Source organism: Zophobas morio, unplaced genomic scaffold (genome assembly GCF_036711695.1).
Source record: "Zophobas morio isolate AGI-343-1 ecotype UQ-CSIRO unplaced genomic scaffold, CSIRO_AGI_Zmor_V1 ptg000205l, whole genome shotgun sequence".
Taxonomy (NCBI): domain Eukaryota; kingdom Metazoa; phylum Arthropoda; class Insecta; order Coleoptera; family Tenebrionidae; genus Zophobas; species Zophobas morio.
The window spans coordinates 208,984-222,464 of record NW_026972309.1 but is presented as its reverse complement, the minus strand read 5'-3'; the positions used below and the strand labels follow the sequence as shown (position 1 = coordinate 222,464).

General features: G+C 30.0%; 2 protein-coding genes and 2 long non-coding RNA genes across 4 annotated transcripts; 2 read left to right on the top strand and 2 right to left on the bottom strand.

Moving 5' to 3' along the window:
- Nucleotides 1-446: 446 nt before the first annotated feature.
- Nucleotides 447-1,685, top strand: LOC135145975 (uncharacterized). Its single transcript, XR_010283634.1, has 6 exons — nt 447-546; nt 598-672; nt 800-905; nt 1,091-1,182; nt 1,341-1,418; nt 1,607-1,685. It is a non-coding gene; the product is annotated as an uncharacterized LOC135145975 (long non-coding RNA).
- Nucleotides 1,686-3,151: 1,466 nt separating this feature from the next.
- LOC135145991 (origin recognition complex subunit 5-like) lies at nt 3,152-6,713 on the top strand. Its single transcript, XM_064078121.1, has 8 exons — nt 3,152-3,204; nt 3,275-3,372; nt 3,495-3,614; nt 4,665-4,748; nt 5,331-5,488; nt 5,697-5,804; nt 5,863-5,915; nt 6,017-6,713. The coding sequence occupies exons 3-8, from the start codon at nt 3,572-3,574 to the stop codon at nt 6,120-6,122; spliced, it is 552 nt and encodes a 183-aa protein (XP_063934191.1). The 5' UTR covers nt 3,152-3,204; nt 3,275-3,372; nt 3,495-3,571; the 3' UTR covers nt 6,123-6,713.
- LOC135145981 (probable ATP-dependent RNA helicase YfmL) lies at nt 6,492-10,607 on the bottom strand. The gene is made up of 17 exons (XM_064078108.1): nt 10,518-10,607; nt 10,136-10,339; nt 9,778-9,829; nt 9,644-9,717; nt 9,234-9,313; nt 9,090-9,159; nt 8,961-9,038; nt 8,814-8,907; nt 8,458-8,522; nt 8,262-8,405; nt 8,087-8,195; nt 7,821-7,915; nt 7,582-7,698; nt 7,145-7,251; nt 6,901-7,043; nt 6,571-6,734; nt 6,492-6,513 (listed from the first exon to the last, which is right to left on the bottom strand). Exons 1-17 carry the CDS (start codon nt 10,572-10,574, stop codon nt 6,508-6,510), a joined length of 1,659 nt encoding a protein of 552 aa, XP_063934178.1. The 5' UTR covers nt 10,575-10,607; the 3' UTR covers nt 6,492-6,507.
- Nucleotides 10,608-11,461: 854 nt separating this feature from the next.
- Nucleotides 11,462-13,223, bottom strand: LOC135146023 (uncharacterized). The gene is made up of 7 exons (XR_010283649.1): nt 13,111-13,223; nt 12,890-12,946; nt 12,778-12,837; nt 12,055-12,137; nt 11,818-11,919; nt 11,698-11,765; nt 11,462-11,637 (listed from the first exon to the last, which is right to left on the bottom strand). It is a non-coding gene; the product is annotated as an uncharacterized LOC135146023 (long non-coding RNA).
- Between the last annotated feature and the right edge of the window lie 258 nt (nt 13,224-13,481).

Below are 13,481 nucleotides of genomic sequence, written 5' to 3'. Positions count from 1 at the left end.
TCCACTTAATCTTATTACACTTGCCCTTAAAGCTTACTTTTGGTAAAAAAATAAAAGTCCAAAATCTTTTTCATAACTTTTTAATTTGGAGTGCTTTTGATCTTTTGTTATCTACCTTTTAATTTATGCTAAGTAGTGAAGTAGAGTCGAGGTTAGCGAAAAATGGTTACAAAAGGAACCCCATCACCGAAAACTAGTGTAGTGTTGCCCTTGAGTAGTTTTTTCTTTTGTTAGGTCCCCCCTTGTCGTAACGTGATGAGCACATAATATACAGAAAGTTGTAGAAAGGTTCGGTGCTGCCTTAGTGAACTTCATTTAACATAGTTTGTGTTTAGTAACCTTTCTATTATCCAGTACATTTTCGCTGTTTCAATAATATTCTCTTATTATACTTTTACAACCTAAAGTGTTATGCACTGTCTTTTTTTTAAAAAATTTAGAAACTTTTAAATGGCTTCAGATTCAATAGGAATAACTAAAGAGTTGTTCTCTTCTCTTCTATGCCGTGAGGAAGAATTTTCAAATTTATACTATTTATTAGAACAAGTTCTCTTTTTTACTTCCAGAAAAGCAAATTAATAATATTTATAAGTCTAGGGTCCAAATTTCTTTATTGATCTTCCCCCCCACATTTATGTATGGGGCCCACCTGCCACTGGAAAAACTTTTGTTGTAATTACCTTTGTATACTGTTAAACAAAAATTATAGTTAGTGCATTAAATACTGTTTTTTAAACTTTGTAACTTAAAAAGGTCTACATATATTTTCGTGTTTTTACTTTATTATTAAAATTTACAGGTGAATTTATTAATCCAGAAATTAAACTTGACCTCTGCTTTCTGCGATTGCTCCTTACATTCGAGCGCTTCTTCCTTATTCCGTTCCATCCTTAAACAACTTAATGGTGTTTTTCCTACTAATCTCTTTTTATTATTTTTTTAAATTTACTTATCAAAATCTTACCAACACAATTTTTTTTAGTTGTACTGCTCATTATATTAGTAATTTACAATTAATTTTTTTATGACAAGTATTATGTACTTTGTTATAATTTTTTCCAAGTCAATAAATATGTTTATTTCTCGAAAGGCCAAGTTTCGGTCTCGCACATAACTGAAAACTTTTTTGTTTCAGAAGTGAAAACAGTTTTTCAAAATAACAAGGAGAAACCTTTTCTTATTGTATTATCAATTTTATCCGTTTAACTTGAATTGTAATATTATTTTATGAACTGTGAAGATATACTTTTTGTCCAAGCTTTTATATATAGTAATTCAGAAAAATTTATGAAAATCTTTTTCTAAAACATATTTTCTAATTTTATGACTTATTAACTAAGGTTCTTGAGAAACCCGAAAAATTAAAAGAAAAGAAGATTACTGACTGTTTGGAAGTTTTGTTAAACTTAAGCTTCTATGTTTGTTATTATCTCTATAAACGTTATTTACACACTTGTTTTTTCAAGTTAAACGTTTTGGGGGTTTACCCAAATTCTTCATAAACATATCGTTTATAAATATATTTTTTTACTCGTTAAAGTACTACAGCTTTTATAGTATTATTTTACTTATAATGATACGTGCGGTATTAAACTATTATTACTAGAGCCACCGCAACATCTGCATACTCATGACTAGCCACCTCCCTTTTGAAAACTTTCTGTGTCCACACGTTTATTTTACGCCCATCAAGATATTCTTTCGTTCTTATAATAAAGGTGTTTCTCTATATTTTATTAATAGTTTTCTGCTTAATGTTGCTTATATCATGTTATTCTTGTAAATCTTTATAGTTTGTTGTAATATAGAAAAATTTCTTGAATATTTTTAAAAAATTATAATTTTATTTTTTTAACTTGTAACTTTTAGGTTTATAAACTTCATTCCATCAATTATTCTTTTAAACTTATTGTATATTGTAATCATCATTTCTGTCAAATATACCTCATTACAGATATGCACTACACCATAAATTACGAATTATATAAAAAAAAGTTTCTGTTTTGGAAATTAGTTTGGTTATGAAGTTTTATCAATAGTGTAAGTTTTAAGCCGCGTACAGGATGGGCAGGCGCTCAGAATACTGGGGAGCTGTTTACTTTTCGGGTTGATTTCCTGTACGCATGTCGTTGGACGAAGTTTTCTTTTGCTTGAAAGTAGATGTAGGTGTTGAGTATAAGGAGGATACACGCTACCACATTTAAAAAAAAAACGGAGCCGTAACGCTTTACGAGGTGGGGAAGTTCTTGGGTCTCTCGAAAAAGCCTAGCACTCCTCTAAGACTTTCCCCTTCCCTACGTGCCAAAGTTTTGTGTTTGCTAAGTGTTACGGAGTTTAGCGCTCTATATCGGTGGCACGCGCCCTGCAAGTTTTTTTTATATTCTTTATTTCTAGTAATGTGTATGTTCTCCTTGTGGAGTTTTAACTAGTTATATAAATTATTGCAGTGCCGAAAGTTTTTGGCTTTACTTATAAAATATTATATTTGTGTTGAAAGTCATAATATGTATATCGCTTTACTGTCTATAGTGTTTAGTTTGACCTCTAATATCAAAATCGTAAAAAGTTAAATTGTTATATTAAAACTTATCAACATTTGATATTAATTTTAATAAAAAGAGATAACTTTGCCTTGTGTGCTTTTTGAAATTTTTTTTTATTACTACTATCAATTTATGAGTTCCTTATCATTATTATTCTCCTTTACGTTTATACGTTTAAGTTTTAGTAATTACTTCAGTAATTTTCTTCATTTTTTCTAATATTTTGCTATATAATATAGAAGAAATCAAAGCTATTATCTTATCAAAATGCCTTCTTGAAGAGCACGTTCCTTCGCTTTCTGTCTTTATTGACCTTGTTTGGTATATATTTTTCTAATAGCCCGTTAATAGTGCTCCAACTCCATTTTATATTTTGTTAGTATACCAGAAAGAAATTGTTTCTATATATATATATATATTTTAATGATTGCTTCGGGGAATTTACAGTGGTTTTCATCTTTGATGCCACACTTTATTCCGACGAATTGCTTGTTAAGGCTGTACTTTTACAATAAACTACTCTGATTGGCCTGGTCTCACTCCGCACAGCAGTTGTTTGCCAGCTTCTAGTTGAGCTGCGCTGTTAACTCCTGTGAAGGAGTCGTTTTTTTTTTAACATAGTACATTCTATTATTGTGAGAGCCCTTTTACTAATTTATAGGTTGAAGTTATTTTTTTATTAATTCTTTTTTTATTTTGTCTAAATAAATTGTATATTGAATCAAGTAAAGGAGCGTATTTTTTCAAATTTCTCGAGACTTAAACGAAATAAGGCATCTTGTTTCCTTGCTTTACCCGATCTACAGGATTCCAGTGGAGCGAGGAGAAGGTAAAGTGGCTTACAACCGCTTTGAACGGAATGTTATAAACTTTTTGTTAATACGGAAAAATGTTACTTGAGTTACTAGATTTCATGACACAACTGATAATACCATTAAAAAACCTCTACAGCTGCCCCCACGGATTATACAAAACTTTGGAGAAGAATTGAGCCGTACTTTAAATCTTCTTTGCTTTCACAGATTTACATGCGAGACATATCCTCTTCGGAATGGATAAAAACAACCAATGGTTTTTACTTCATCATGAATCTCTTTATCACCATTGTGGTTTTACGCTTTTATAGTAAATAATCATAAATTATAACATTTCTAATTAAGAGAGCTTTGTTTCTTCGCTTGTAAGCAAAATTACTTAATTTTTATTCGGAAACAAGTTAATTATTTCCAGCTTAAAAGGTTAAGACCATTAACGAGTATTAATTTATAATGAAGAAGGCATTAAAAATCGTTTTCGTAAAGTTATTAATAATATGGCATTATAATATAAATATATTCTCATTAGTTACTTCACAAGCATTTTCTTGCTAATTCTTAATTTTTTTTAGTATACTACCTACTTTCAAATTTATTTGTCTCTACTTTTTACGGGACATTCATAATTATCATTATTTATGCTTATTTCTATAATTTTTTAATATTTTTAGTTGCAATATTTATACAAGTTTGTCTCCATTTTGCTGTTTTCCTTACTTTCTCGTCAAGACCTGTAAGTATTAAATGATATACTTTACCCTTAACTTTATATAACAAAATTACTGCGTATATAGGACGTTTTTCCTTTCTAGCTCTCTTTTTTTTTAAGCCTCTTTTCTTTTATTAGTGAATATAATATTTTTGAAAGAATATACTTTACCAGATACATCATTTTTCTTTGAAGTAATATGATAAAAAGAATGACTAAATTTTTTTTTCATAATCTATGTTTTATTTTAGATTGTTTTCTTTCCAAATATGTTTCAGTAACTTTATTTTTGTTATATTTCAATAATCTACTATCTCATTTTGAGTACATCATATATATTTCTATCGTTATCGGGCTTTAAATATATTTTATTTACAAACTTAATTTCTCAACTTTTTATTGTTTTAAATCTTTTTTTTTTATTAAAAATTTGAACACATTTACTTGTTATAACGAGAACTTTTTTCAACAGTTTTATAGTATTTTATAAGACTGTATTTTCTTTTTATTAATATTAAATTATTTTATCATTGTATGTACGTAAAGTTCGTCTATTTAAATCATGACTTTTTTATGAGTTGTTTATATACCTTTTAGAACTTTATTCAAAGTTAAGTACAACAAAAAAAACGGACGGGAGATATTATAGTAAAGCGATTGTTCAAGAACTTTGCATGAAGTGTAAGAAGTTTTAAATTTATAAAAAAAAACTTTCATTCAGAGACGTCTATATGTATTTTTATGTAAACTATTAATTATAACTGTTTTCATAAAAGAGAAAAGTACATCTTTCAAAATATAAAGATAATATGTAGACAGTGACATATTTTGTGTTTTATTTTCTTATATTTATGCTTTACTGTTAATATATTTAATATAATAATACTTTATTAGAAGTACATCTTATATTTTATTATTTTTGATGAACATGTTATAGAGGAAACGCTACTTTTATGCTATTAATATATTTGACCGCCATTATAGGTCTTATTATAATATATGAAGTGAGCATAAGTGCGTTGACTTTTTTTTAATAATAATTTTAATAATAAACATGGAATTGTCATTTTGTAATCACGTTATTACTACAATTTTTTTATTCGCTTCATTATAATGGTGTTGGAACGCTGTCAGTTTCCTATGACTGACTGAAACAAACTTCCTCTTTTTTAACTTTATATATATTTTTTTAAAATATAAAAAAGTCTTTTTTTACTTTTTCGATCTCTTAATAACTCTTAATATTATTGATGTGTAATAAAGTTGAAAATCGGTATCAACTTATGCTTCCTTACTTTGGGAAAGTTCTTCTTTGCGCAAGTTACTTGGCCTCTCATAACCCTTTCAAAGCCGATCGCTCTATTTTCTCCATTTTTTCTTCTTCTCGGAGAAAAACTCATAAAAAAATCACTTCCATTTCGGTTTTTCCATTATCGATATATTTTTATGTCTACTGAACATATTAAACTCCTTTCTTTGTGTAAAATGTTTGTTGCTGGTTTGTTTAAACTATAATAAAAGTTTTTTTTTTATTTAATAGTTGACACAAATTAAATATTATAAGTGCAAATATTACTTTTAACTTTGCTACTTTTTTCTAACTTTATCCTGCTTTCATATTAATTTCAGAAGCACTCTTTTTCCGGTCCGAAGTCCTTTTCTTTAGGAAGGATGCTGGCCATATTTTATAAGCTCTCGGAAGACCACGTGCCTGAGTCGTCACTTATAAGCTTACAGGTTAGTGCGGCCTCGCATGTACTGCTGCATTATTTTTAATACACAATGTACACTGAAGATCGAGTCATTGGCCAAAATAGGACTTCTTACACGTGTTTCTCGGCCAGAAGTGTATGTATATCTGTATGTTTTTTTACTGGTAAAAATAATGTTTATTCATTGTTTCCGTTGACTTCAAATAATTCTAACAAAGTTTGTGTAACTTCTTACAGACTCGCGCCCATTAAGTATCGTTGTAACATATACGAGAAGGACGCAATGAAAATTGCAGACAGCGTCAATATTAAGTTGTCGTATTACTTATACAAGTACATATGACTGCTGCCTTTTACATAAATAAAAATTACTTAAAGAGTTTTTCCTTATACTAAGCGCAGGTAAGTGTAAAGCATCAAAGTAATTATTATTTAGAAATTGAAAACCGTGAGCGCCCCTTGGAACTTCTATAATACAAAAAGTAGCAGCACTGTTAAAAATGAAAGAGCGATGAGGTAAAGCATGGCCCTCTTCGACAGGAAACATTCTTAGAAAGGGCGTTTTTGATTGGTATTCTAGACTGTTCTAACAGGGTTACGAGCCATGACTAAATGATATAATTATTTATGCGTGCTTGGTTTTCGATGGAGTTCATAAAGAGTTTCCCATATAACCCACAAATAGCAAAAAACAGATATAAGCGGTTTGGTGGCCGAGAAAGCGGGTGTTACTGCTATATTTATTATTCTTTAAAAACTATATATATAAGAAATCAATTTATCTGACGAACTTCCGGACTGCATTCGATCGGCTCATTGGTCCACGGACGCGGAGAGTGGAAGTTGAGATATTTCGAATACTTGTGCAGATGATAAGTTTCCCGACCTGTAAGAATAGATGTCACACGGCCTTTTTGCCCTACCGTCCCCGCACGCCCACATATGTGCATATAGCCTATTGTAAAATAAAGAAACATCCACTTCAATAAAAAAATTTGTAATAAAAAGTTTGAGTTCAATAGCAAATAAAACTAAAAATAAAGAATGACTAGTTAATGTATTATAACAGTTAAATTCCTCTATTAACAATATTATTATATAACGTGAATTGTAAAAGATACCCGAAGGCTTCTCGGGTAGGTTCATTATATAAACTTCTTTTAAGCTTCTTATATCCAATCCATAAGCAGCCCTCTCCCGGGCCACATAAAATCTCGCATCCTCGACAACGTTGCTCATAAAGTCAAGCCCAGATAGTCCGCGCCTGAAAGACGAGTAGAATGCTATCAGTTATTTGTATTAACTACGCAAAGAAGGAAACACTTCGAAAATTGTGCTTCAATCAATAAAGTTATATTTAAATACTTTATAATAAGTTCGTGAAGCAAACAGCAGTCCACGCCGGTTTCTTTATAAAGCATTGAGGAGAACTGTTGAAGACTTGCCTCGTCATGGAGTATAATAAGGCCTTTCTTAAATAATAATAAAATGATAATGCTTTTTAAGTACCAACTGCTTTTTTGCATTTAAATCATTAACTAGTTACTAACTATCTTTAACCCCTAAAGAGCTCCACACTCACATTCCTTAAAGATAATAGCATATATAGTATATACTGCATTCTTTAAAGAAAAAATAATAGAGTAACTGCAATAATCATATCTGCAAATTATATCAATTATTATTATTAATATAATTTTGGTAATCACTATAAATTATAATAAATTATACTATTATGTTCACAAAAAACGTTTATGTTAATAAGTTGCGTCGCTAAAAGTTTAATAGTTTGAGCGATATACTTCTGCTTTTCTGCTCTTAATAATTTTCGAAAGTTCTTTGAGTTTATCCTCCTCCGCGCAACTTGCATATTCATGTATAATCTCTTCGGGAATCTTAAATTTACTATCGCGTATAATCTGAATAATAGAAAAAAAATAAAAAAAGTGTAATAAAAGTGTATAAGATTATGGAAAAACATAATAACACTATAGTGAGTAAGAAATAAACATTACAAGCCTGTTAAGTAAAAAACTTTAACCAATGGGTTTTTAACAACTTCTTGTTTCAGCAAATCATAACGCAATGACGAGTTGAGTGCAGCAGAAACAATAATACATTGAAACTGAAGAGAGGCTACAGGATATAGAGAAAGTTATAATAAATTTATAAAAATGTTTCATTAAGTAGCGGCATAAAGGTGATATCAGCGTACATAAACCAACTCAATTTATAAATAAATTATAAGTTACACTGCTTCGTATTTCGTAAGGTGTACGCAATAGTGTATATCAAACCGATAGCAACCTTTTTTAAAAGTGTCGAAAATTTGTGTGATGGGCTTGAGATGCTTAAGACGTTTTTCTCTTTGTTTTTGTGTATCATACGACTTTCTAAAAGGAAACTGCAGATCCGCCTTGCATACAGAAAAAATAGTAACACTATGCCAAAGTGCTAAAGACGGGGGCAATGGTCCAATAACCTCGTCTACAACCACGTGACGAATATTCCGAAAGTGTGGAAACCTTTTTTTAATAGTTAAAAGCTTCAGAAAATAAGTTGGCGTCGCTACTAATATGCTAGGAAGTCTCTTTTTATCAAGTTCTGCGTCCTCTTCAATGGAAAGCTGCTTAATAATATTCAATAACAAATAATAATAAAAATAATATGAGACCGACAATATCGTCTCTGCTGGAAATCGCTAAACCAACAAAATCGCTCGATTTATTTAAAAATTTGATTTCTGTGTTTAATAATAGTTAAATATTATTATTGATGTTGTTAATATTAATGGAGTAATACTAACTAAATGCGGACAAAATGTACCGCTTACGGTCTATAACAGAATTGCTCTCTTTACTGAATATACATTCAATATTTTTTATTTTTACATAACTTCATTCTTACCTGCAAACTTTTTTAATTTAAAATTCAATGTTATTTCAAAAACTTTGAAAAAATCTTAGTGATTAGTTATAATTACTAAGTAAACAAGCGTTTTCATAGTAATTATAATAATAAATAATAATCATACCGGCACAAACTTGATAAGCCAACTCTTGCAGGGGCACAAAAATAATGCCTGAGAGAGGGTTCCCGTTTCGGCGGATATTCTGGACGAGCGGCAACTAACAAAGGCAAAGGTAACCAATATAGCCCTACTAGAGTCACTCCGGGCTACCAAATAAGCAAGAGTCTTTCCAGTACCGGATTGCGCTTGAATAAAAACGTCCAAACCCGCGCCGATGGGAGGAATGGCCTAATAAAAGTGGTCGTTGAAAACATGAAGAAAAAAATTTCGGGACCATACGGCATTCTGCACGGGAGTAGGGACAGATATTTCTGGTCGAAGATTTTTAAATAACTTTTCATAAGAGGAACTATAAGAAGCAGAGAATAGCGCAAGTAAAAATAATGTATAATAATAATAAAATAAACTTTCCTAACACCTAACTCTGTAAAGTTACTAGCTTTTACAGTGCTGAGCAGGTTACGATATACTTCGCTCTTCGTTGGAGTTAAAGATGCTTTGATCTAGTGTAATGCAAAATTAGTACTACATAAAAAGTGCTAACATTTTGTAGGTGAGGTACGCTATTATAGTAAAAAGTGGAGCCAATGGTATACAGAACAAACATATTGACTAAAAAACTCATCAAACTGCTTTAAGGAATTTAGCTAAACCCCTCATATGTTTATTAAGCACGTCTAGTAAAACCACCACTACAAACTTATAAGGCCTATACTGATTTTTTAAAAGGGTTATTATATTCAATATTCTGAGTGGAGATGAATTTATAAAAATTGATTTAAAAAGATTTACACTTTAGTACAATAAATAATTTCGATGTTGCTTAGACTAACCTCTTTTCTAAAATCTTCCAGCCCCTTTCTTTCTTGCGGGTTCAAGCCTTCCAAGTCTTCATCAATGTATAAACCTCACAGTAAAAAGTTTACTGTAAAGTAGTCGCTATTGAAAAATGCATCCTTCATAATACCAGTTCCTACGCTATTTTCCTTAGTAGAAGACTCTACCACGGGAAGAAAGTCCTAATTTTATTTAAATTACGACAAAAAATTACTTAAAAGTAAAACGTTTTTCATTATTCTAAGATCCTCTATCCACCTATCTCAATCTACTTAAAAGTCTTCTTAATACTAACATCCATTAAATATAGTTAGTAAGGCAATTTAAGGAGCTTTTTTGAACAGTTAATAAAGATAATCACAAACCTTTCAGTAATAATTTTCTTTAGAGAAATATAAACAATTAAAAACGAAATTAAAAAGATATAACAATAGTATAATAGCTTTTAGAAAATACTATTACTACAAAAGACTAAAAAAAAATTAAACCTGAGAAAATTTAGGTTTCGTGATAACATCTGAACGAGAATCACTGCTGTTCTTAATACTCTCAATTACTTTACTAGCCCGAGAATAAGCTTTTTCATTTTTCAGTTTAATCGTATGAGAATCTTCTCGGTTGTCTTCAGTAGTTGTCTTAGATTTACCAGATGTACAAGCATCTAGCCATTTTCTAGTAATCAACTTCCGAGGCTTTTTTAATAAAAATTAAATTATATATGTAACTTTTCTGTCAACAGAATATAGTACATTCTAGATAGCATTATATAAACAAAAAAATTAAAATTTATGACCAACATAAATTTAAAGAAAAGTAAATAACGTAAGGTATGTCTTGACAGTAATTTAAGTATAGACATACTAACTAAACCATGTTAGCTTGACGCGATAAGGAAAAATTCGATTTTAACAAAATCACTGTGGCCATTCTGAAGGTGTTATGGTTTTTACTAACACAAATGCATATCCCTTTCATATTTTACAACACATTAAAAAAAATATATATTCCAAGAGTGACCATAAAATTGTATATTTTGTAACTATAGGGGAGTGAGGGTTAAGGGTTAGGTTAAATATAACAAAGTCGCATGAAATACTATGCTTTCTATAATCCTCTTCTCTCGTTGTTTTAGGTTGCCCGCAGGGCACGGAGGGGGTCTATCTTGTGTGTACTAATATACGGGATAGTTTAATAAATAATATATATAAAATGTCTTAGTGCTAAATAGTATTTATTATACTTACATAAATCACTTATTATATAGTGTTAAAACTATTAAAGGAAATAACATTTACAAAACGTTCAAAAGGGCTGCAAACTTATTGTAAAAGTCATTGCTGTGAACCACCACTTAATCAAACTGGAAGTTTTTATACGTACACAGCGAGTTGGAAGAGAGAAGTAGATAGCTTTGTTGCTCTTCGTATGGTGCTTAGTGTTGAAGTTACTATATTCTTCTTCTAGTTGTCTTGTTTTATAGAATAAAAGATCCGTTAAAAGTAAAACCTTTTTCTATTAAATTCACGTTTTTCTCTCTAATTCCTCAGCTCTTTGCTGTATTTTAGCCTTTATGTTTTTAAATACTACCTAGCTAAATTTGACTCAACCATTTAACTATTAAACATTTCCTATTAGAATTCGCAGTGAAGCCACTATTTGCACGTAAAAAAAGTAATAAGGTAATAGCTTTGAAGTGCCGTGAAGTAGTAGATAGAACTTATATTATTGTTGTAGAATAAAACTATTAAAACAAAATTTATTGCGGTTTTCACAAGATAGCTAACTTATGACTGCTGAGGAAGTTAGCAATATGTTACATATCTTTATTGTCGAGTTCAAGTTGGTTTATAATCATAATGCGAGTCAGTTAGTTAAATTTCTCTAAGTAGCCTCCCACTTTGTAATTAGTTAGCACCAGTCGTCATTTCGTTTAAATTTAGGTTTTCTGCGTCTTTTTTCTTCTAATCTTTTCTCATCAAATTTTTTTTGGCTATTTATTGATCTAATTGTGATTTTGCTTAAAACTTGTTAGTAGGTAAATATACTTAACTGCATCCTTATAATTTTCTTTTTTTCCTCGCTAGTTTCTTTAGGTCTTTCAGCTGCCTTTTTAACGATCTAAACAAAAATATACTTCCTACCAATAATAAAAACGTGTCAACGCTTATACTTGTAAAATTTTAGCTATGGCGTTATCGTAGTTTTCACTAGCACACCTGGTTTCTTGTGAGTAAATGAAAAAAAATCCTTCTTTATTTATCCTAGACTTTTCCTATTGAAGGGAAAAATTTCAGTTAGTTAACTGCTTGAAAGGTAAAACTCATCTACACAATTTTTTTGTTAAAGTTGAATTTATATATAATTTTTAAACTGCGGCGTACAGAAAATTTAAAATGTCTGAACATACCATTTGGAAAATTCTATTTTTGGTATACTCATCCAGCCAATCGGCATTTTTCAAATCAAAGCGAATTTGAACTTTGGAATTCACTAAATATAAAAATTATATAAATAAATAAAAAAGCGAACTTAATAACTTTTATAAGATTTAAGTCATAATTAGCTATAGTGTAACTTAAATTATAAAACAGCGTTACTAACTTCTTTTCTTAAAAGGTTTTGAATATTAAAAAACTGTGATAAAGATATTAAATAATATACTACATGAAAATAGTAAAAAATAATTACTTAGTTGTTATTTTTCAAAATTCTCAGTAGTAGTTTACAAAACTTAGTTACAACTTTAAAACAATTTGAATAATAAATAAGCTACAAGGAGTAAAGATAGAAGAAAGAAACGAATCTTATAGTATATTTATAAAGCAAAGGATATGTAAAATACTTAACTAAAACTAAAGTGAACTTTGCAATTATTGTTAACAGTGTAGTATTTTTAGCGCCACCAATAAAATTATACAATTCAAAATAAATATATAATACAAAATTTATAAAAATATAGATAAATAGTACTCTAAAAAAAATCTTCAAAAAAAATTCCATAGAAATTATTAGAAAATCATATAACGTAATTAATCAAGACCAATAGTAGCAGCAAAAACAGAACAAAATTAATTAATAGTTATAAGTATTTTAGTAAAGACTGAAGAACAATTATTATTATTTATATGACCTTTATTTACGTGCTGTCCTCCAGGACCAGAACTTTTGCAGTAGCTTACATCAAGTTTCGCTAATAATAATAATTACTTATGTGGTAACCTCTAATAACTATATATTGGCGCCTTTTGGAATGATGCCTTCAATTAGCTGACTGTACTTAAGGTTTAGACGATTTACTACTATTAATATCAAACTTTTAGTAATAGTTAAATTAAACTTTTATTAATAATAATTGCCGCTGAGGAATTATTAATAGAAAAGCACAAAGCAAAAAAAATACTCCGACGTAAAAATGGAAAACACTAAATAAATTAATTTAGAAGGCAAAGAAGATGCACTTAACTATAATAACACCTCGCCCGTAGAGCAGCACAGCACTGGCTGAACATTTTGAGGCGAAGCAGAGCATTTTCTCAATTTTAAACCCGCTAAAGGCAGGGCACCAAAAAAAAGCCTTAGAGAGATTTAAGAATAAACGTCCAACAAGATGCGGAAGAAGCACAACTCCGCCGGGGCCCCCCCCGTAAGTATTTTTTTTATATACGTATGATTATATCATGTTACATCGAAAGGGTTAAAAGAAGAAGACCCCAACAACCCCCACCAAGCGCCCCTAGCAAAAGTAAGTAAGTAGGGTTTTGTACCAACAACCTAAGCAGGCCTTGAGCAAACAACTTAACATCACCCACACAAACGTTTTCCTCTTGTCTTAAA